Source organism: Bos javanicus, chromosome 13, assembly GCF_032452875.1.
Source record: "Bos javanicus breed banteng chromosome 13, ARS-OSU_banteng_1.0, whole genome shotgun sequence".
Classification (NCBI taxonomy): Eukaryota; Metazoa; Chordata; class Mammalia; order Artiodactyla; family Bovidae; genus Bos; species Bos javanicus.
In genome coordinates, this window is record NC_083880.1 from 75,789,246 (window position 1) to 75,813,160 (window position 23,915).

General features: G+C 47.7%; 1 protein-coding gene across 26 annotated transcripts in view; it reads right to left on the minus strand.

Annotated features, from left to right (window-relative positions):
- ZMYND8 (zinc finger MYND-type containing 8) overlaps positions 1–23,915 on the minus strand; it is a 125,058-nt gene that overhangs the window by 73,795 nt on the left and 27,348 nt on the right. For 16 of the 26 annotated variants that reach the window (XM_061437862.1, XM_061437853.1, XM_061437850.1 and 13 more), the window contains 2 exons: positions 11,685–11,833; positions 2,445–2,663 (listed from right to left, as the gene is read on the minus strand). In XM_061437862.1, the coding sequence (XP_061293846.1) occupies positions 2,445–2,633 (189 nt within the window). In that variant the 5' untranslated portion in view covers positions 2,634–2,663; positions 11,685–11,833. Of the gene's footprint in view, positions 1–2,444; positions 2,664–11,684; positions 11,834–19,948; positions 20,493–23,915 lie in introns of those variants that run through there. The other 10 variants (XM_061437863.1, XM_061437861.1, XM_061437859.1 and 7 more) reach the window with 3 other exon arrangements.

Here is a 23,915-nt window from a genome sequence, read left to right on the forward strand (position 1 = left end):
AGGGAAGGTGGGCAAGGACCCGAAAAATCGTCATTCTTATGACCTTGGGTTTCAAAAATAGGACGTGAAAGGCCACTGGAGGTTTCAGAGCACTCTCCTCACACAATGAATGAACCACTTTCCTTGAGCCTCTAGAGGTTCTGGGCTATCTTTCAGGAAACTGACAAGGCATTGATGCAATGACATCATGGATGGGGCAGGACAGTCTTCCCTACAGAAAAAGTCTAATGCGTGAAAGCAAACGAATAAGTATGATTTCATTCTCCGTCACCACTGACGTGAACCCACTCAGGACACTCCAGCAAACTATCCAAGGAGCAATCTTACATGTCTACCTCCATGGGCAAGAAAAGAGAAATTCCTATCAAAGACATGTCTGAAACCAGATTCTGCTATATAAACTGGTACCAGATCTCAGAACTGTGGAATCCTTAGGTAACAGCAAGAACAAAAACAGCCAACTCGGATGATGTCACTCTTGAATCACCTGTGTAGGGAGAGCAAAGCAAGGTTTCTCCAACTAATCTGGATTTTGTTTCCATTCTTCAGATCTCTGGATCCTCCAAAAGGAACTTTCATGGTTGGTTGTTGAGAAAAAAGGGCAACACAAGAGGTGCTCGGAAGAGGAGATGATGCACGGATCTAACTGTTCAGCTACCAGAACCGGAAACAGCTAGTCTTCCAGTTGACCGCCTCACCCATTCACTCCTGGAAGAAATCCAGGACTCAAAGTCTTAGACACAGATCACACATCTGTTTGAACTCCAGTTCGTTTCCAAGTAACTATCCACTGTGAACACCTGAGTTGCTCACTCAACTGTAGACCTCTTCTCTCCCAGCCCCAGCCCAGTCCTCCTGGCTGGCAATGCCTGGGTCCTACAATATAGACTGAAAAGGGGCCAGACAGACATTTGCAAGCCTTTCCTGCCTGGGGATTGGTGAGCCAATCCTGACCAAGGAGCCCAAGGACATGTCTTTTGCTTGATAAAAAGGGATGTGAGGAGACACACTTCTCCCAGGAGGACTACTGTCTAGCCACACGTGATAAAACCTCCAGCTACCATCTTATGGCCAGGGACACATCACCTCAACAACAAAATGTGAAGATTCTGGCTCTGAACAAACTCTGTCCTGGTCCTGCCTCTGGCTTCTTTCTACACACGATAATAAATCCCTATGGTTTCAGCTGCCTTTCATCAAGCTCTATTCTCTATAGCAAAAGTATCCTGTCTGAGCCACTATCTTCGCTGAGAAATTATTAAACAATTGGGAAGGAATGGTCAAGACAAAGGAAACAGATGAAGGCTCCAGTTTCCACAGTTAAATGCAGAGAATGAGGTTGGATCTGAACAGGAGGCCACTGCTGAACAATGTCTAAAGTAACCCAGAGAGAATCAGGGATCATCTTTTGCAATTCTAGGGGCATAACACCATTAAAATGTCATCATATTGATCTGACACCTAATTTCTTCCCACAGATTTTCCCTTTACTGTACACAAAAGCGGTATTACAGACACCATCCTAAAGCTTGCCTTTTTCCCCCCATGATCAACATCTGAGAACTTTCCATTTCCTACATAGAAAGCATCCTCATTTGAGACCTAATACCAATGTACCTTTGAATTGAGGTGACATTCCACATTAAATAACTTTGTAGATGACATTCTTTTTGTTTGCTGCTGCTGTTGTTTCACTTCGTTTTTGTTTTCTAGATAAAATTCTTATTTTCAGCATTTGGAAAAAGCATCTCAGATGGATGTTCCCAAGACTAGAAGACACTTCAGAAGAGTGGAAATCATAATTGTTTTCATGAAGAGTGTTCAGGCTTTGCTACAAATGAAATATACACGTTCCCTTCACTGTGCCAGCGTGCTTCTGACTCGGTTCCGTACCCACTGCCTTTTCCCATGGCTCCATGGCTCCTTCCCTTCTTTAAGTCTTTCTCACATCGTAAGAGGACTTCCTGGACCTCTTCATTTAAGAGGCATGCAAAAGAGCATCAGATGGCCCCCACGTAGGACACACAAACACTGGCCTTCCAGCTTGGCTACTACCGAGGATTCAGTGATGCAGCAGGAAAGAACATCCAAGAAGTAAGAAAAGAGCTCGGGATCTTCTCGAAACATATGAACTGGTAGAAGTTTGTAACTTCTGGAATGCGCACTCCAGAAGAATCAGAGAAGGCTGAAGATCTCAGAGTGATCCAAAAACCCACAAAGAATCAAAATCAATATTCAGTGCGATTGTCTTTCCAAGAGCTGGAGTGCTAAGGCCACTGCCAGTGTCGGTCCCCAAAAAGGGGGACGATCAGGACCGAGCAGAGGGAAGGCAAAGAACTTCTCTTCTCCTTGTGTTTGGATTATTTGAAAAATTTGATATCAAAGGAAGAAACAGAAAGGAGAGTAAACGAGGCAGACAATGCATTCATTCATCAGGAACTAACCTCACATTCAGGACAAAACCAGTCCCCCTCTGGTTCCGATGTCAGTCTCAGACACTTAGCGTGATAAACCCGGGGACAGAGCTCACAGCAAAGGACTTGGCCTTCCCGGTGACAAACCCAGCAGTAGAAATCATTTCGTCCGTCCTGCGGTACAACATCAACAGGGTCTGTGGTGAGTGGCTGCTTCATATAGTAAAACGGACCATGTCTTAGTTCTGACTGAAATGTAGGCAAGAAAGACAGGTTTGGTTTCAAAACAAATGTGCATTCTCAAAAGGAATTTGAACAAATACAACAATAACAACAAAAGAAAATCAGAGCATTACACACATTCATTAAAAAGCTATCTGGGGTTACTCTACTCTATATTAAAATAGAATTTGCAAGTCATTAGGTATTAAGATTTATTTATTCGATCTTGTATTTGAAGAGGCCATGACTTGAAAAGCTGGTGTCTGAGAGTTAACAGGCAGCCTAGCAGGAGAGCTCAACGGCTAAAACCAAGGCATGCCTGGGTTCAAATTTAGCTCTACCAGCTGCAGGACCAGGGCAAGTCTCTTAACCCCCCCAGCTTCAATTTTCTCATCTGTAAAATGGGGTTAATAACATCTAACTCCATGGGATTGTGGTTGGAATTAAAAGGAATCATACAACGTATGCAATTAACACAGCGCCACCATGACAAATATTGCTAATACACTTTTAAGTCCAACATATGGAAGTCTAAATGTAAAAAGCCAAGCAAGTATGGCAATTTGCCCTGGGAGTCTTTCAACAATGGGCCATGGGAGAATGGATCCATTTGGAAATAAGTCACCAAAAATGATCATTCATTTTTTTGAAGGCCACCCCTAATGCACAAAGAATTATAGCCAACAAGAGGCTTTCCTAAAACCATGCTTCTCAAACACAGGAGGCCCTGGTATTTGCAGAGAAGCCACGTTTCTTACTGAAGACAAACAAGGGTAGAAAGATAAGAGCTGGAAGTGCCAATTCATGAGAGCTAGACCCCTCCCTACGCCAAAATAGCAAGAGAAATGCTTCCCTAACGATGCATAGGAAAAGACCCTGATGCTGGGAGAGAAGGAGGGCAGGAGGAGAAGGGGATGACAGAGGACGAGATGGTTGGATGCCATTACCAACTCAATGGACACGAGTTTGAGCAAGCTCTGGGAGTTGGTGATGGACAGGGAAGCCTAGCATGCTGCAGTCCATGGGGTCAAAAAGAGTCAGACACGACTGAGCGACTGAACTGAATGAACTAAATGATACATTACAAAATCCGGCAAAGCTACTCTCTGAAAACAATCCCTCAGAAGAAACTGAAAACAATCCCTCAGAAGAAAGTCATTCAGAAAATGCCTATTGGAGACCAGTAAGAAATCTTGTTTAGGAAGCATGAGAAAGTCTAGGGGTATGTGTTCAAAATGACCTGATAACTTCCCATTTGACCTTGGGAAAGCTACTCAACCCACTTTAGCCTTGATTCCATGGACAACAGGGCAGCCACAGCCACAATGCCTACCTCGGAAAAAACCTCCTTGTTAACAAGCTTTTCCCTGTCCTTCAGAAAAACTTTATAGTTCTTTCCATAAAGATTTCAAGTATTGGTTAGGGACTGCATAATTTTTGTTGCTGTGTGAATGGGTCATTTTCCCATTACAGTCTCTAAATAGTTATTGTTGGTACATAGAAGCGCTATTAGATTTTTTAATACTACTTATATATACACAGTTCTAATAGTTTACTGATTAAAAACTTTTATCATCTCTAAGTAACCTTAGTTTTGTCGGCCCACGTCTAATACTCGTGTATCATTTTAGTTTTCTCCTTATTTTACCAGCTAGGACCCCCCCAAGATAATGGGAGAGAGTGACCACAATTGCAGGCATCCATCTTGCTCCTGGTTTTTATTATGAGGTTTTAATGTCTCCCAAATGCCTGGTACTTCCACCTTCCTTGATAAAGAGTTTCAGAGATGCTTGCTTAGCAGATCTTTATGAATCAATCCTTCTAAGCCTCCCAACTCACTTCTACTAAGAAAAGAGCTAAGACTCATAAGGGCGGTTGTGTAATTTTTGAGTCCTGTTTCAGTTCAACATTTAGAGTGCTCTACTTGGTTTCCAGCAGATAATATCATCATTAGGCTATTCTGTCCGTGTCACGTTTTTCAGCACACTGTCACACACACCATCTTCACTCTGTCCTCACCATCCCCCAGAGAGGCACTCAGGGCAGACACCACTAGTCCTAGTGGACAGATGAGAAAAAAAAGCTTAAAAGACTCATCTGACCCCTCGAGTCCAGAAGCAAGGACTCCCACCCGGGGGTCCTAGCACTTTCTCTCACCCCTATGCCCCACAGAAGATGAAGCTGAATGCAAAAGAGATTCTGATGATTCAGTGACCCCCTCAGAGAACATTCTCTGTAATTCAAAATAACTTCTGCCAAACAAACTTATGATTACCAGGGGGTAAAGGGAGCAGGGGATGAATTGGAAGATTATGATTGACATATACACATTACTATATATAAAATAGATGGGTCTCCCCAGCGGCTCAGCGATAAAGAAACCACCTTCAATGCAGGAGACTCAGGTTTGGATCTTCCTGGTTCAGGAAATGGTTGAGGAAATGGCAACCCACTCCAGTATTCTTGCCTGGGAAATTCCATGGACAGAGGAGCCTGGTGGGTTACAGGAAACGGGGTCGCAAAAGGGTTGGACATGACTGAGTGACTACCCAACAATACATAAAACAGAATACTAACAAGGACCTACTGTATAGCACATGGAACTCTACTTAATACTCTGTAATGAACTACACGGGAAAAGAACCTAAAAAACACTGGACATACGTTATGTGCCTGTTTCTCTTTGCTGTGTGCCTGAAACTAACACATTATAAACCAACAATACACCAGTAAAAATTAAAAAAAAAAAATAACTTCTGCTAATGCAAAAAAGTAGAGCGGGAAAAAAAATCTAAAATTTAGGAAGACAACTAGAAACATAATAGAGGGGACAGGAAAAGATAACAGCATCTAGAGTAAGGGCTTCTCAACTCAGATGACATCTTGGGTTAGACAATCTTGGTTGTGGGGACCTGCTCCTGTGCACTGGAGGATTTGTGGCATCATTCGGGGGCACCTCCACCCGCCACGCACCAAACTGGGACAACCCAAAGTGTCTCCAAGCACTGCCCAAGGTCCCCGGGTGGGGCGCAAAACTGCCCTCAGTTGAGAGTCACCCAGGCAGAGGCCTGCTCTCTGCCTAGGAAAAATGGTTGCTTGAATTTCTATGGGGGAGGGTGTGAAAGTGGAGGGGCTGGGGGAGGGGAAGACGGAGGAACCCCCAGAGAGATAAACTGGACCTATCAAGCGAGCAGAACTATTTCTAACCTGAGTGGGGTCCTCCAGGATGCACTGCGGCTTTCTGCAAGATAGCAGGAAGGCGTATTTAAGGGCCCAACTTCCTTTCAGTAAGTTAATAATAGAACAGGAAGAGGCATGAAAACCTCAATGAAACTAGAAGAATCAGAATGTGACAGCTCATCATCCCTTGAGCAGGCAACCCAAGTCCTTTCCATCTAACAGAAGCCAGGCTATTGCCCCTTGAGAAGTTAAACTCCCCTCCTCCATGTCCCTGCCCCTACCCCAACCTGGCCAGGGGTGGGCGTTCCCGGGAGGACCAAGAGGCGGGTGGACCAGGCTGCCCTTTTTTTAGGAGGGTTCATCCTTGATGAGAACTAGCTGGCTGGGAATCACCTTGCCAATCAGATACGGGCCTTATCGGCTGCTTGTAAGTGTTTTCTGGGCCATAAAAATAATCTGATAAATATGCAACATTTAATAAAAGGAAAGGGAAATCACTTCAGGTAGAATGAGTTATGATTTTTTTGTCCCCCACATGCACAAGGTGTGTTCTCAGAGCCAGGCAAGCAGGTTGAACACGCGTTGCTCTGGGACTAACTGCAGGCTCCGAGCGCACACGTTCTTATGTCCCTGCTCCTTCCACAGGTCAGCTTAACGAGAAACAGACAGGCTTGTTCATCGGCTTCTGGGACACCCCATGGAACACCCCAGCCTATACCAGCAGCCAGCAAGCCTTCTCTACAAAAGGGCTCTATAAAGATAGGAGGTGAACAGCTGAGGCTTCGCAGGTCGTGTGGTCTCTACTGCAACCCTCTTGTCACAGGAGAGCAGAAGTGACTACAAACGAGGTGTCACTAAGTGGACGTGGCTTTGTGCCTGTAAACTTCATTTACAGAAACAGGCGCTGGGCCACACCTGGTCTGTGAAAACCGGAGAACATGTCTGGGGAGGACCACAGACTCAAATGCCTTCTGGGGCCACACAGGAAACACAGAGAAGGAAAACTGTCCTCATTCCAGCCTGTGTTTTCCTGCATTTGATAAAAATACACAAGGGCTGCAAAATAAAGAAAAACTGCTCGGCCCTGGAGCATGAGGATGGTGCTGGAGAGAAACAGCAGGAGGGCAGAGCATCCTCAAGGCCCTCGGCTCCAGTGATCGGCACTCCTACTGACTGTCCCCTGATCCATCTTGGCTGTTAACATACTGCTCCCACCCAACAAGGAACCTGTTTTTAAGACAATGCCTGTGCTGTGTGCTGTGCGTAGTCGTGTCCCAGTCTTCGTGACCCCATGGACCGCAGGCTCCTCTGTCCATGGGGATTCTCCAGGCAAGAACGCTGGAGTGGGTTGCCATGCTCTCTTCCAGAGCATGTTCCCAACCCAGGGATCGAACCCAGGTCTCCCACACTGCAGGCGAATTCTTTACAGTCTGAGCCACCAGGGAAGCCCAAGACAATGCATGGGCCCAACATAATAAGTCCCAGCTCGCCTCCTTATGAATATGTACAGCCCTGAACTCAGAGGAGGCGACAGGGGCCCTGTCATTTCTCTGCCATATTTGATCAAAGGTACACCTAAGGCCATTATGCACAAATCTGTTAGCAGATTATTGCTCAATACTTGAATAAGAAAGAAAAGAAGTAAGGAGAGGAGGGAGAGAGAACCTCCCAAAGGATTCAAACTCAAAAATGTCCTAAGAACTGCAGATAGACTGGTATTTCTCAACAACGGTCCAATGTCACTTGAGAAAAGGTATTTCTCGCCCCATCTACCAGAGGTCATTCAGCAACCTGCCCTCCTCCACACACCAGAAGCATCCTTCCAAGCTCTGGGGTGTCCCCCATTCCCAGTTCCAAGAAAAACGCGCTTACATACTTTCTCACCTTTGTTAGAAGGTGAAACAAGATGATGGTGGTCCATTCCAGGTGGCAAAATCTTGGTGGTCCAGTGGTTAAGAATCCCCACCTCTCAATGCATCTGATCCCTGGTCCAGGAAGACCCCACATGCCTCGGAGCAACTAAGCCCGCAGGCCGAAACTACTGAGGCCCTCAAGCCTAGAGCCTGGGCCCCGCAACGAGAGGCCACTGCAATGAGAAGCACTCATACCACAAAGAGCAGCCCCTGTTCCCCACAACCAGAGAAGTGCAGGAATGAAGACTCACCACCGCCAAAAAATAAAATCCGTAAGTCTTTGTTTAAAAAAGGTATTTTAAACAAGTAAAATCAGTAGACAAAAAGGTTGAAAAAAATTAAACACAAACCTTAGAACCCTTCCCCTAAAAGTAAAGTGTGTTCTAAAGTTCTTAAAACTCTTAGAACTCCCCTAAAAGTACTCCCGCATTCCAGGCAGAGGCTTTAACCTAAAGTAATGAGCCTCCAATACATGAAAAATGGGTGGAAATTTAAAACCTGTAACTCTACTTCATAATAACCCATCTCTACCAAAAATGGGAAAATATGAGGGTGGTGGGGGGAGTTATTATGCTAGAATGGTTTTCTTTTTAGAACAATGGAACACAGAGAAATTTCAGCGTGAAGAAAAACAAGAAAGGGGTGAAGAATTTTGATATATACCAAAAATCAAGAGTATGAACGCCTAGAGAGCACTAAAGGCAGAAGGAATGAGCAAAGCTGGCAGGGGACACCACTATAGGGAGGGATGGGGAGTGCAGAAAGATAGAGCACACAGATTCAGTATCCAGCTATTGTTGGATTTCTCTGAGTTTTTGTAGGAACTATAAGTTGATATTTGACATCTCATGATCATCAAATGTTGATGACTAACAGAAATTACATTGGTAAAACCTAGCATATGGAGACATACATTTTGCATTTAATTCCATAACTTTTTTCAATTCTGTAATCTTAAAAGAAGAAAAAAAGGGAAAAAGAAGATAAAAAAAAGAGTCCAGAAGAATTTTTTTTTTAAGGATTTAAGTTACCCTTAGGAAAACAGACAGTGCTCAAGGGAAGCTGCCTCGAGGGAAGGTTTGCATAGTTTATGCAAACACTATAAACTAGAGTGAATTATGGGGTCAAGGGTCAGGAATTTCTTTTCTTTACAGTTCAGGCTATTTCTCTGTTGCCAACTCCTGGCAGTTCAGCCCCAGGGAGTTTTAGATGTGAAAAACAAAAACCTACAATCAACCTTAGAATGTTCCTTCCCAGTTCAAACCCCCATTTTACCAGGATGGGAAAGCAACGGACAAGGTCACCCAGTGGGTTTCCCAGATGCAGTGGGGCAGGAAGGAGTGTGGACGACACGTCTGGACCCCTTCTCCTCCAGAGACACGGCTCCGTAAACTCTCTCATCACTATGGAAGATGACCCATTCTGCAGATGTATAGTCACGCCCTGTGTCTGGCCATCCCTGCTGCTCGGCTCCACATGCACGGTGCCTTCTGTATTCATGAGCTCCCCCTGCGTCAAGCTCTGGGGTGACAGCAGCCACTGGCCACTTTCTGGCCACAGATTTACAAATACACCATTGTGGTCATGAGGTTTAAGTGTTAAGAGGACCCGTGGATGAGGAAGGGGGAAAAGAAAACCTGTGAATTGCCTAAGTTGGTCAGATTCTAGGAAGAGAGATGTGAGCCAATTTTTTTTTGTTTTAATTTTTTTTTTTTTAATGTGAGCCAATTCTTAAAGGACAGAAGGAAGTCACTGAGAGCACACACACAGAGAACCACTAGGAGACTCTCTCTCCCCAGAGAGGACAATATCTGCTTCATGACTTTACTGATAACTGGTAAAAGAGGGCTTGCCTTAAATTAAGATTTGAGGATTATTTATAGCCTTTGTTTTTCTTAGTCTTCAAGCCCAACAGCTATGGGATGGCTAATGGTGACGGGGGCAGGGGACCGGGGCTGGGGTGGGGGCAGCAGCTTCAAGCCAGACAGGCAGACCTAAGCTTCTTGCTATCAGGCCTTGGGGAAGTAACTTAACCTCTCTGCCAGTAAAACAGAGACGACTATACCCTTCCTCACAGCATCATTACAAACATTTACACAAAAAAAGGCTTATGAAAGGACAGGCACACTGCAAGTTCTGCTTTTAGTATTAGTCTCACCAACACTATTACTGAGCCACCATAGCTCACTTGGTAAAGAATCCGCCTGCAATGCAGGAGACCCCGGTTCGATTCCTGGGTTGGGAAGGTCCCCTGGAGAAGGGACAGCTACCCACTCCAGTATTCTTGGTCTTCCCTGGTGGCTCAGCTGGTAAAGAATCCACCCACAATGCGGGAGACCTGGGTTCGATCCCTGGCTTGGGAAGATCCCCTAGAGAAGGGAAAGGCTATATCCACTCCAGTATTCTGGCCTGGAGGATTCAGGACTGTACAGTCCATGGGATCACAAAGAGTCGGACGTGACTATCACTTTCACTCACTTTTCCAACACTGTTAATGATCTTTCAAATTGCAATTTGAAATGATCTTTTCAAATGCTCTTGATCAAGATCTTGAAATGATCAAGATCACTGAAAAGATCATTGAAATCATCTTTTCAAATTGCAAAAACTTATTTAGAAGCTATCAGTTTCTCCTGTGACGGGAGTTTCAACTCATTAAACCTGGGCTGACCAACATGGCAGCTATAAACCAGAGGTGGCCACGTAAATTTAAATTCAATTAAAAATTCAGTTGCTCAGGCACAGCTGCCACTTTTACAAGTGCTGTGGCCACACGTGGCTTGTGGCTATCACACTGAACAGCACAGGCCTGGAACATTTCCAAAGCTATTTAATTATTTCACAGATAGTCTGTGTGATTATTTCACTTAGTGTAGACTCTCGCTTAACTTTTATTATTTATGTCATTTAGCTCAATTCCTCTTCACAACAGCCCTGCGAGTTTGGTAGCAGTAAGATCATTATTCTCATTTCAGAAAATGGGAAAATGAAGCTCAAAGAGGTTAACCTGCCCACAGCCACAGGGCAGCAGCCGCGCTGGCATTTCACTGTGTAATTTGGAGAGAAAATAGATTCGTGCCCAGAAACGGCCCCTCTCAGAGTCCCGGGCGTTTAACCGTTGCTGGGTTCCTTCCCGTGAAAGCAACAATCTTATTTTATTCGACCTCAAATCCCCAGGGCCCACTTCCACATCCATAATCTGCACAAATGTGTGAATACATCCCAAGGAATCTCCTCTAAAATGGTTATCAGGAAACCGGGCATCCTGCTTGCTCCACGCTAGGAGACTCGACCTCATGGACCACGAAAGCACCTCTCATCTTTTTAAATCAGAAGAGTAGCTAGTTTGCAGCACAGAATTTTAGAGCTAGAAGGTCCCCGAGATAAGATATAAGATGGCGAATCGATGTTTGCATCGAGGATGGGGTCTGCCAGGGACCGGGCACTCTGAGAAGAGATGGGGACCAATTACCCAAGTCGCAGTGGGCAGTGGGTTGGGAGGGCGGCTGTCTCTCACCACAGTCCTAAACCCATTCTTTTACAGATGAGAAAATTGACACCAGAAGGGAGCACAGGCCTCAGCCATACCACCCCCTCCAGGCAGAACTCTACACTGTCCTACCAGCCCAGCCTAGCAGGGTAACATCCTCAGGCCACGAGGGCAAACAGTGCCAACATGAGAAAAAAAGAAATCCAAGGAATATCCCCAAATCCTAGAGCATGGTATCTCTATCTTATCTGGGTCACTGCCCTGTCCCCACAAAGAGATCTGAAAAGCCACTGGGAATTTCTCCCCAGGCCCATTTTGAGCTCCTCTTGCTGTCCCATGCAAATGACAGCCGGAGCAAGGCAGCTTCCTAAATGCCAAGCAGCCGGGCAGTTAGAGAAACAACAGCCTGTGTCCGCAGCCCCGCCCCACCCTCTAGAGTGCGGACGCCATTCCCGGGCCTCTTACCTGCTCCTTATTGTTATTGTTCAGTAAGCCGGGTTTCTTTTTCTTTTTAATGGGACTTGTGGATGTGTCCTGTGGCGAGTGGCCATTGGAGGAATGAGGAGGGCTGGGGAACTTTCTTTTCTGGGCTGTTCTCTCTGTGGAGCCAGGATCTGAAAGAGACACACAGGATCACGTATTTTAACACAGTCAGGACCAGGCCCCGCAGGAAGCGGGGTGTGGAGGACACACTCATTTTGTCCCCAAACTTAATGCTATCTTATTGATCCTCCTAGAATATACTTACCCCACTGTCTTCATTACATGTCTCAAAGAGGTAAGACGGTCTTTCTTTTGCATATATAACATTTCTGTGAAATTTGTAATTTATGGCCAAAATAAAAAAATTGAGAAACTTCACATAATACCCTAGATTTGGGGCTTCTATTAAAAAAAAAAAAAAAAATCAGAGCCTGCAGGGCCTTATACAACCAGATCGAGCTGAATATTTGCCAGCCAGTTTTTAGAAGGGAATATGCCCTCTATTTTGCCCAAATCCCCACCATTCCCTTTGCTGATAAAGGTCCGTCTAGTCAAAGTTGTGGTTTTCCAGTAGTCATGCATGGCTGTGAGAGTTGGACCATAAAGAAGGCTGAATGCCAAAGAATTGATGCTTTCGAACTGTAGTGTTGGTGAAGACTCTTGCGAGTTTCTTGGACTGCAAGGAGATCAAACCAGTCAATCCTAAAGGAAATCAAACCTGAACAGTCATTGGAAGGACTGATGCTGAAGCTCCAATACTTTGGCCACCTGATGCAGAGAGCCAACTCATTGGAAAAGACCCTGATGCTGGGAAAGACTGAAGGCGAAAGGAGAAGGGGGCAGCAGAGGATGAGATGGTTGGATGGCATCACTGACCCAATGGACATGAATTTGGGAGACAGTGAAGGACAGGGAAGCCGGATGTGCTGCAGTCCATGGGGTCAAAAACAGTCAGACATGACTTAGCAACTGAACAAGAACCACCACCAGCCTTCCCTACTGTCTCCCTGTTGACCAGGTCATGAACCAGCAGCCATGAGCTGTCACACACCCAAGAAAAGAAAGAAAGTGAAGTCGCTCAGTTGTGCCCGACTCTTTGCAACCCCATGGACTATAGCCTACCAGGTTCCTCTGTCCATGGAATTTTCCAGGCAAGAGTACTGGAGTGGGTTGCCATTTCCTTCTCCAGGGTATCTTCCCGACCCAGGGATCGAACCCAGGTCTCCCGCAGTACAGGCAGACGCTTTACCGTCTGAGCTACCAGAGTCACAAACTCAAGGCTGATGGCAAAAGCAGGAAACCATGAGAGACAGGCCAAGAAAAGAAGGCCACATACTTTTAAGAAAATGAAGGCAAACATAACTCGTGGTAGAAGACAAATATTTATTCACATTTATCAGATTAACAAAGTATAACTATGTAAAAAAATATATACATATACCCCACCCACCAGAGTTCCCGTGACCCAATCACCAGTAGATAACGTGTTTGTGACTATCCTCCAGAGATCAACAGAGAGCTGCATTCTCACCCGCGTCTCATCTGAAAAATACGAACACCACCCTCGACAATCCGTTTCTATTTTTATTCTCCCCGTACCTCATTTAAACACAAGCATTCACACAACCATCCTATCTTCACCTGCAAAGATCTGAATCCGTTTCCTGCCCGATGGCTCTCCCACTAGCTGACAGAGGCCTGAGCCCCTGCTATGCTTGAGGAATGAAAACTCCAGGGACCAGAGGAGCGCAGGACTGTGCCAAGAGCACAGGTGGCAGAATGGGATACAGAGTTCAGAAAGATGACTATCTGCGAAGATGGCCTGATGACGTTCCCCAGTTCCAGGGTTAACTCTCGGGCAAGTCCCAGCATGCGGGCTCTGCTGTGTGTGACCAGCCTGTGTCTGGGATGGTGGCCAGAGCTGTTGGGGCAGATCACCAGGGTCCAAGGGCTGGAGCACCCTCCAGCATGCTTCAGACAATGGACCACTTTTGCAAAATCCAATCCACACCAGGGAGTTCTCTCTGCTCACCAGGCAGGCTGCAGGAAAATCCTGAACAAACGTTTGGAGTGCTGCACTGAGACCAGCCCCGAGAGGAAATTAAATGCTAACCACAGGCACCTTGAGGGAGAAGAGACCTCAGAGTCAAGGGGCCACCCCACAGACATCAAAACAGCGGCCTGGAGAGCCCAAAGGGATGGCTCAGAGGCACACAACAGCTAGTTAGTGGGGAAATGCACTAAAAAGATGTAGCCTAGGACTGGCAAGTTTCCCCGGAGAGAACCTCCTCTCATTCCCACAGGGATCCTCACCCCACATCACCATCATACGTGAAAATGCACACGTTCTCCAGAGGGTCTCTGACCTAACAATCTCCTCCTAGAAACATTCTACAGGCCTGGTCACAAGGCAGCAAAGCATATACAAGATGATTCAACTGCAGCACTTGGTGTTACAGCTAAGACTAGAAAGGACTTCCGTGTCCACAAACTGGGAGTTGGCCTGAACATACAGTGGGATACAGCCATGAAGAAGAACAAATCACCTTGAGACAAACTGACGTGTGATAATCTCCAAGCTTCTGGGTCAGGTTAAACAGCATGAAAATACCAATGACGCTCTCCACAGAACTAAACAAATTACAATTTTAAAATCTGTATAGGAACACAAAGACCCTGAATAGCCAAAACAATCTTGAGAAAGAAGAACAGAGCTGGAGGAATCACACTCTCTGACTTCAGACTATATTATTTAATACAAAGCTACACTCATCACAACACTTTGGTACTGGCATAAAAACAAGACACGAAGATCAATGCAACAAGACAGAGAGCCCAAAAATAAACCCACACACTTATGGTCGATCTATGACAAAGGAGGCAAGAATATACAATGGAGAAAAGACAGTCTCTTCAATAAGTGGTACTGGGAAAACTGCACAGCTACATGTAGAATAAAATTAGAACATTCTCTAACACCATGTACAAAAAAGCAATGCATGTCTAGCACCAATAATAGACCAAAAGACACAGCCCAAAAAAGATGGGTTGGTTTGGGTTAGCTTGGTTTTTTTCGGGGTTTTTTTTTTTCTTCTCCTCCATTTTGTTTGGGTTTTTTGTTTCTTTTTGAAAAAGATGTTTTCATATATATTCATATTTACATAAGCCTAAAATACTCCTAGTTGAACACAGAAGCCTAAGTTCTTAATGGGGACCGGAGGTTGCCTCAGGGGAGGAGAATCTGCAAGGAGTGGACGCAGGACTTCTTTCTTCTTTCCGCTGTGTATCCTGCTGTACTTGACCATGTTCCTGAACTACTTTAACAAAATAAGGAAAAATAAAAAGGAAGTATTTCGAAGGTACAGTGTCATATTTAAAAAAAAAAAAAAAACCAGTAGGTGCAAACCAAAGCCAGTAATGAGCAAATGACAGAGGCCTGACTCAGGATAAAAAATGTGACCAGATGTACAAGCTTAGGGTTGATCCGTGCGGGCCTACAGACCCCAGGAAGGAGCTTGAAATTTGTTCTGTGTGCATCTAATAAATCCAAATAACCCCATTTATGTATCAGAGGACAGGTGTTTAACAAAACCATTTTGGGGGCTCAAAGGAGATGTGTCCCAGGAGAAACGGTACCCAGGCCAGGCAAAACTGAAAGCCACTGGGCCAAGGTGCTGCTTCTGTACATATTGTTCCCTTAGTGCACAAAGTTTGAAGGAGGAGAGCACTGGAGCAAAGTCAGGCCAGTGGAAAGCTAGGAAAATGTTTGGGGAAAAAACAAATAACCACTGACTCCTGAACAACAGGGGTTGAGCCCGCAGCCACCACCACAGCTGAAAATCCACATACTGCTATCTCTGCCTCAAAAACAAAGGAATGGGTAAAGGACTCACCAAAAAGCAGGAAGCTGAAGCAATCTGGATAGAATCAGGACTCAAGCCCTGGTTTTTTGTGATTCCACATACTGTGATCTGTAATTGAATACAAACTTTTCCCCGCACTTAAAAATTGGCAAAATGAAAGTGCGTGCATGCTCACTCAGTTGCATCCGACTCTTTGTGACCCCCATGGACTGCAGCCTGCCAGGCTCCTCTGTCCATGGGATTTCCCAGGCAAGAAAATTGGAGTGCGTCGCCATTTCCTACTCCGGGGGATCTTCCTGACCCAGGGATTCAACCTGTGTGGCCTGCATTGGCAGGCTGATTCTTTATCACTGAGCCACCCGGAAAGCCCAAAATGAAAAGACAAGTATTCTATGTATTGAAAAAAAATCCACGTGTAAGTGGATCAGAGTAGATTCAACATGTGTTCTTCCAGAGTCAAGTTTAGTGTATCGATGTTTCTCAATGGAGTACTAGTGGATTTTGGAAAGGATGGCCCCTCCTCATTGCAAGGACAACCCCAGCCCCCTCATACCCGCTGCCACTGATGGTTCCAAACACTGTGACAAACAAAAGCACCCCAAATACTTCCTGAACCCTCCCAGGAGTGGTACCAGCCTCCTGGAGCACCTCAGAGCTAGAGTATGGGGCACAATGAATGGAACCCACAGCCCAGCCCACGCCTGGTCAACCTCTGGGGCCAGAAATGGCTCCAGCTCCTCCCTGGGCCATCTAAATCATCCGCCTGTGGCTGAGATCTCCTAGGACAATGGTTCCCCATCCAAGTGTTGTCCCCACACTAGCCGCAGCATCACCTATGAATTTGCCGGAAATGCATGTTCTCAGGCTCCATGTCAGATCTACAGAATCAGAAACTGGAGCAAGGCCCAGCAATCTGGGGTATAAGCAGGCTTCTGGAGGATTACGGAGAAGGCTAATTTGAGATGCTCTCGCCTGTGTGTTTAGGAGACAGAGTTTGAGTTCTCCAGTCTCAGGAATTGCCTTGCCTTCCTCATCGCCATCTAGAGGGTTGGTTCAGGACCCCAGGAAACAGAAGCCAGGAATGAGGCAAGGAGAAAGAACTGAAACAGCTGAACAACTCTGCCTCCTTCTCAGGGCCTCGGGGACACATCTGTAAAATGGGAGGAAAGGTAAGGAAAGGGACCAGACCAGTTCTTACCCGAAGTCCATGAAAGTGCCTCAAGGCCCCATGAGCTGCCTGCCACAGTTCTATACGTGGATGCAACTTCCTGAGAAAGGGGGCCTGAGCCTATTTCACCTTTTTAAAGGTGAATCGACTCTAAAGATCAAAAAGCTACAGGACCAGAGGATCCTAAAGTCTTTTAACTTTGAAATTCGTTAATGATACATGAAAGAGCAGGATGGGGCGGGAGTCACTAGAAATGAATATACTCATAAGCCATTGAGAGTGGAGGAAACAGTTTTCCCCAAGGCCACCGGGAAATAAAAGGGCAGGAGGGTCTAACTCAGTGAGAGGAGGGGGTCTGACCCAAGGCTGCCCACACCCAAGAGGATCCTCAACCTTCTAGTCTGAGCAAAACAGAAGAAAATCCCCAATTCTGTTCCCGGTTACACATACAGCAACTTGCTCCGGAGTTAAGGTGAGTATCTGTACAGTGGCTGTATCCAAAAGGATACAAGAAATTTAATAGAATCCAAACAACAGACACATCTGTCAACAGCAGAGGCTCTCACTGAAGCCTCTTAGGGAGAAAAACTGAAAAATGCCTGTTGGATTCAGGGTCCTTCTGAGATACGAGACAGCAGGCTGGCAGCATTCTGACTACCAGCCTACCCACTCCAGTGGAGGCCAGGCCTCTGCTGGTGATAGAATGGTGGGTGGGAACCTTGCTGTAGTCATGGTAACAAAGCTGCCTTGAAGACCATTTCCAGAAAGCTGAGTCAAAGGTTTTTGTTTTTTTTTTTTTCCCTTTATGATGATTTAATTCTGACAGGGACATATTTCTAAATGCATTTCATGTATAAATTTGGAACGATGATGACACACACCCACTGTGCACCGAATCACCAGGGAAATGGTTCACCCTTGATCTGAGAGACCTTCCTGGCCAAGTGGCAGGACCTGGGATGCTCTGGGCCTGGCCCACACCCACTCCCCCAAAGTCAGTCTGGTTCTGAAGGAGTTAACATGGGCAAGAGAGCAGAGCAGAGAAGAAAAGGCCAGGAGCTGTGACTCAGGAAAACAGCTTGGCATGGAGCAGGAAGCAGAATTTCCCCTCCTGTGACATTTCGCTGAAATCTTAATAATATGGCAAGTCTCCTGGGTATTAGGAGCCAGGCTTGTGATGCCATCCTCCCCGAACCCGTGTCTTGTGAAAGGCCAGAAATAATCCCACTCAGCCCTTCCTAGATGTCCCTTGACACAAGGGACGCCCTCCTCCCAGATAACGCACCCACAGGTAGCAACAGCTAAGATGCGCTTGTATTGCACACAATGCACCAAGCCCTGTTCAAAATGCCTCCCGTGTCCTTCCCTCTAAGTCACCGGCCCAAGAGCACACAAGCGGCCAGGCTGGGATTCAAGCCCAGGCAGCAGAACTCCAAGGCCCACGGGTTGGGCCTCACCCCAGGGAGAGAGGCTTGCCTCAGGTCTGTTGCCCGAAAACGTCCTAATTCAGGGTCTTTGCGTTCAACAGCACACACTCCTTTTGCTCTGATCACGCGGAATGTGGGGGTTGCGGTGCTCCAGGAACCAGAAGGAAGATGGAAAATTGTGACCGTGTCACTTGCAACGATGCACAGTACTGAAGCACATCCCACCTCCCAACCCTCACAGGTGGCACCACAGCCTGGCTGGCATCACAAAACAGGCCAGTGGGGAGTGGCGCTCCACAGCCATCTCCCTTCCCCCAACACTCCTCCCCAGTGTCCATCCATCCATCCATCCAGGCACCCCTGCCCCCACCCACATCCGGCACCTGAGTCACAGCTCCCCCGCCCTTCTCCAGAGTCCAGGAAATGACACACCAATTACAGGGAATTGTCTCCTCCAGAGAGGGAAGGGGCCCCAGCCGAAGGCCAGGCGCTTCCTGGGGAGGACCAGCCCAGTAGTGTGTTTTTATGGGTGTTAAATTTCCCTGATGCTGTCAATGGCGGGGCGGCCGGGGGCGGGGGCTGAATGAAACAGGCCTGGACCAGCACCGAAGGCCACAGAGGTGGGGTGACCCACCATCAGCTGGCTGGAGATGGACAGTCTCAGGCAAACCCGTACAAGCTGGTCACCCTACACTGAAGTCAGGCCGGGCGGCACAGGATACAGGGCGGTCAGGACACGTGAGAGTGCAGCGTGGCTCTAAGCAAGTTCCTTAACCTCTCTGTGCCTCCACGCTTCCTTCCGGCAGATGGAGATGGCGGTACCCCACGGAGTAATCCACAGATTAAACAGAGTTAATTCATGAGATGCTCTTGGTAAGACAGAGAGGAAGCACTGGATAAACAGTAGCTAGTTCTTTTAAAAAGCAACACACATCCCCCTTCTTTCTCATCTTCCTCCTCTTCCATCCTTCTCCAGAAACAGAGTCGATTTCTCCGAGAAAGCGTGCTAAATCAAGGCCACAAATTCTGTTACGGAAATACCAGCCTATATAGAAGGAGCCCAGGGCATGATGTCTCCACGTCCATCAGATCGTACAGAGTCCAGGTTTCCCCCTGCCACAGCGAAGACAGGGGCAGGGGCAGACCGGACGCCTGCGGAGGCTCAACCACGAAAGCAGGCGCCATGGCTGCCAGCCTTCATCGTGGCCTCCTTCCAGCATGACCACAGGCCGCTTTTTACCAGGAGCGGCAGAGCCCAGCGCGGCTCATCCTTTCCGAGCCTTTCCCAAAGACGCAGAGCAGGTACCCTAACAGACCTCCCTCCCCAGGAATCCTTCAGGCCCTCTCCAGCCAGTCATTACATCATAATGAAACAAAAGCCCGGAATTTCCTCCAGGCCCGGAGCAGAAAAGGAGAGGAATCTAGAGCAAAAGTGGGGGCAGGGAGGGGACAACGGTTCTCTTGCCACGGACCAGGTCCCAGCCACGAGGAAAGAGTGAGTGACCGAAACGCTCAGGTGAACAGTCTGCGGACCAGGGACCCACAAAAGCTGGAAGACACGGCCGCGACCTGGGCCTCCCAGGGAAAGGCCACCCTGGCCTAAGCCGGGCTCCTTTAAAGGTCTCCCGCATGTGACTGTGAACTTCCAGATTAGGGAAAGAAGGGCTGGAATGCAGATGAGGAAACGGGTCATTCTCAACTTGGGGGACACGTCACTGGACCAGAATCTGGGTACCTCGGAGATCCAAGCGAGCGAGGGGCAGATAACCCTGCGAACGGGGCGCTTACCTGCCATTGAGAAAGCTCTGCCGTTCGGAGGGCCTAGCCTCTCTTTAAAAGAGAACAGAGGCTCACACACGGCACACATTCCTGCTTCCGGATGCTCAGCGGCCTCTCCCAGGGGGAGGAGGAAGCGGCAGGGCCGGCAGGCTAAGAGTCACTGCTTCCCAGGCCGGCCGGCGGGGCCGGGACAGCCTCGCCTCCCTGCAATCAGACAGCCCGAGGCCCACGACAGGCCTCTGTGTCCCCCAAGCTTGCAGGCTCTCATTTATCACCCTCAGCAGACAGCGGCTCGGCTGAGCTGAAAATCTTCAGTGCCAGCACCAGAGAGCCATTTATTTCGCTGATGTGAATAAACACAACAAATTGCATGGTTCTACTTGGCCCGACTGAGAATATCAGAAGGGAGGTGGGGGTGGGGGAAATGAAAGTTGGGGTGGCTTGCATTTTGAAGGTGGGTTTTTTTTTTCAATAATTGTTTCCAATTTAGTTCTGATGCGCCTCTTCCAGAAATGAGAAAACCATCTTCCCACTGTACAGACTCAGTCTCCCTCTCCCCCACCCTCCTCCCTTTCCACCTCCCTCTCCACCTCCCTCTTTCTCCTCTCTCTCCCCCACCCAATAATGCAGAAGTGGTGATTAATGGGCACATTCATATGTAAAAGATGAACTTCCAAACTCTCACGGCCAGACAGAGAGAAGGCTTCCAACAAGGGAAGGAGAAGAGGCTGATTTACAAATGAATTCCCTGTTTAGCCTTCAATATCTAGAGGCAATGGAAACCAAGTAGCCCTTTCTCCTTCCCCCACCCCGCCTCCCCCAATCCCAGCTGGGATGAAGCCTCTGGAAAAAACGACAACATCTCAACAGGAATTTCCTGGTTCCCGAATGCCAAGCTCTTTCAGGCTTTACAGAGCGAAGGCAGGGCCCAACTCCCTAAGAAAAAAAACCGCTGTGCCACACCCACCCCCCTCAGCAGGTCTAGGCCCAGAAGGCTGGCAATCCAACGCGTGTACACAGACGAGGCCTTTAAAGACCCGCCAGACTGCCACAGAGAAAATGTGGAGGAACCAGTCGCCCCCAGCCTTTACAGCGCAGCTGGCCGAGGAGCAAGGTCGCAGGAGTTGGTCCCGGTGCCCCGAGCCCGTGTGCATTATTTATCCGGGCGGCAGGGACTCGGCTCAGGTTCTGGAAAGCTCAGGTGCTGGTGGGTAGCTTTCAAACTGCAATGGGGAATTGCAGCATCAGAAGGCCAGTTCGGAAACAAAAAGACTGCCAGCCGCCAGCTGAAGTAGCAAAGTGGGCTGGAAACGAAAGGGGCCACAGGGAAGGGGGTGGGCAGATGAAGGAAGAGGTGCTGCCCCCGGTGGTAACCAGGCAACGTTCCCCACCCACCCTGGGCGGGGTCTGGCCTCTATAAGTCGCCTTATTGAAGACAAAGAAAATTCTCTAGAAGACACCAGAGAAGAAGGGACAGGCCCTCTAGTCACCTCATTGCCTCTTTTCTTTTTTTTTGGAGGAAGCAAAGATGTTAGGCCCAGAATGTCACTCAAATTACCCCGGTCAAAAGGACGCCCAAACATCACCCGGATATGGAGGCCCCCAGGCTTAAGCGTGTACAGAAGCATGGATTAGCACAGCCCCTGCAACACGCCGTAAGAGGAAAGTCAAAGATGGGCAGTAACTCCAATGTCATCCATAGGGGACTGAGCACGTCTTTGTGTACTGGCGTGGGGCAAAATCCAAATGCAAAAAGGCCAGAGATAGAACCTGGGTGAAAGAAATAGGAGCTGCGTGGGCTCCGGGTTTGCAAAGGCCTGGAGGAACACCCAGGAAAATCAGCCAGCACGGAAGTCCTCTTTGAATGATTTCTGATCCCAGTCACGTATTTAACTATTTAAGGTATTTTTAAATGGCCATGGGGAGAAATGGATGAGAACAAGATTTATGGGGCTCCCAGTACATGCCAGGGACCACGTCTGCACCCCACCCCCCGCACGCAGGAGGAATTCAGAACATCTCCCACACCCCACCACCCTCTCCCTACCCTGGCATTAATGAGGAGCTGCTCTTAAGGGGCTCAGGTGTCTGAAACAGTGAAAAACTGGTTCTCAACCCTTCCCCTCAGGGGACACTTGGCAATGTCTGGAGACACTTCTGGCTGTCACAACCAGGCAGAGGGGGGGTTGCTACCTGGACTCTGCGTCCAGGGGTGCTGCTCAACACCCCACCGTGCTCAGGTCAACTCCCATCCCAGTGAATGATCGGGAACAGGACATGTCAATAGCCCCCGATGTTGAGAAAATCCCTGGCAGTAAAGAAACTTCCAGGGAGTTGCCAGGCAGGTCTAACTCTGTGTCAATACACCACCCACGAAGGTTTCTGCAGCCATTAAGAAGGAAAATGATGCCTTATGTTTCACCTGGCGGCCCTGACTTCAGATTTCAAAGAGAAGAAAACAATGGGATCAGTCAGTCAACAGAGAGTCACTGAGAAACTCCTAGACATCTGGGCTCCCTGAGAAACCACCCAGGGAAGGGCCCTGCCCCGCTGGGAGGACAGCCAGAGACAAACAGTACTAACAGCTCCCGACACAAGTGTGAACCGACTGACTCCCCACTGCAGCTCTAGGAGGCAGTGGGGCCAGAGACTCCCCCCGTTTTACTGATGAGGAAACTGTGGCCCAGAGAAAAGCAAGCCCGTGAGGAAGTGACTAATAAATAATGGATACAGAATATATTCCACCTAGAAATACTGAATGAGAAACTGATTGCAGATGGACAAAAAGCTGAGCAGGACAAATACTGGGAATTTGTGAATAACACACTGGGGAGAGAGTATAACCAGGACAGGATCTCTGCGCTTTCTTTCTCAAACTTGGCTTGTGTGAGTCACAGCTGATATTTATTAAGAAGCTACTTTACAAATCCTCCCCCAGATCCCATGAGGTAAGGATGGTTTTTGTTTGGACTTTCTGCTTTGGTTCTTGGCCGTACCACAGGGCGTTTGGAACTTCCCCGACCAGGGATCAAACCTGTGCCCTGCAGTTAAAGCACAGAATCTTAAACCAACGGAGTACCAGCAAAGTCCAACGATGATGGTTTTGTACCCATTTCATCGGTGAGAGGTGAAATCACCTGTGCCTTAAGGCACGCAGGTCAAAGCAGCAGGCTGGGGCTCCATCATAGCTGGGTCCCACTCCAAAGACAACACCCCCTCCCCCAAATCAGTCAGCTGACTTTCCTGAAGTCCAGGGTGCCACCTTGTAATTCTCTATCACTACGGGCATGTTTACCAGGGGGGATTCCCTGCTAGCTCAGCTAGTAAAAAAAAATCCGCCTGCAATGCAGGTGACCCCGGTTCAATTTCTGGGTCAGAAAGATCCCCTAGAGAAGGGAATGGTTACCCACTCCAGTATTTTGGCCTGGAAAATTCCATGGACTATCACAAAGAGTCAGACACAACTGAGCGACTTTCACACACAAGGGCATGTTTGGTGCCAGCCAACGTCAACACAACACTGTTGTTCAGCACGTGGACTTTGGAGCCACACCCCACCAGGTCTAAATCCGAGCCCTTTCACCAAGTCCTTCGGCAAGTGACTTAACCTCTGTGCCTAGTCAACCCAGCTGTTAACTGTTAAAGACTCTTCCTTCAAGGACTGTTAGGAATAAAAGAGGTTTTGTGAGCACAGTGAACAGCTCAAAACACCACCAGTTATTACTGGTAGGTAACCTCGGTGCCAGAGCAAAGACATAAACCCAGAAATTTCAAACCAGTTTCCCCCAATCATTTTGCCTCTTCACCTTGATTTGCCCCCCAATGAGGCCTTCCCAGCCTGTTCCTGAAAAGGGTTCACTGATGGGAAATACCAGACTTTCATAGTAAGTCCTCCCAGGCTGGCACAAGTTCAACCAAGCCAGCTTCAAATCTCCTCAGGGCTCAGGATTTCCTCCCAGATCAAAGAAGCACCAGG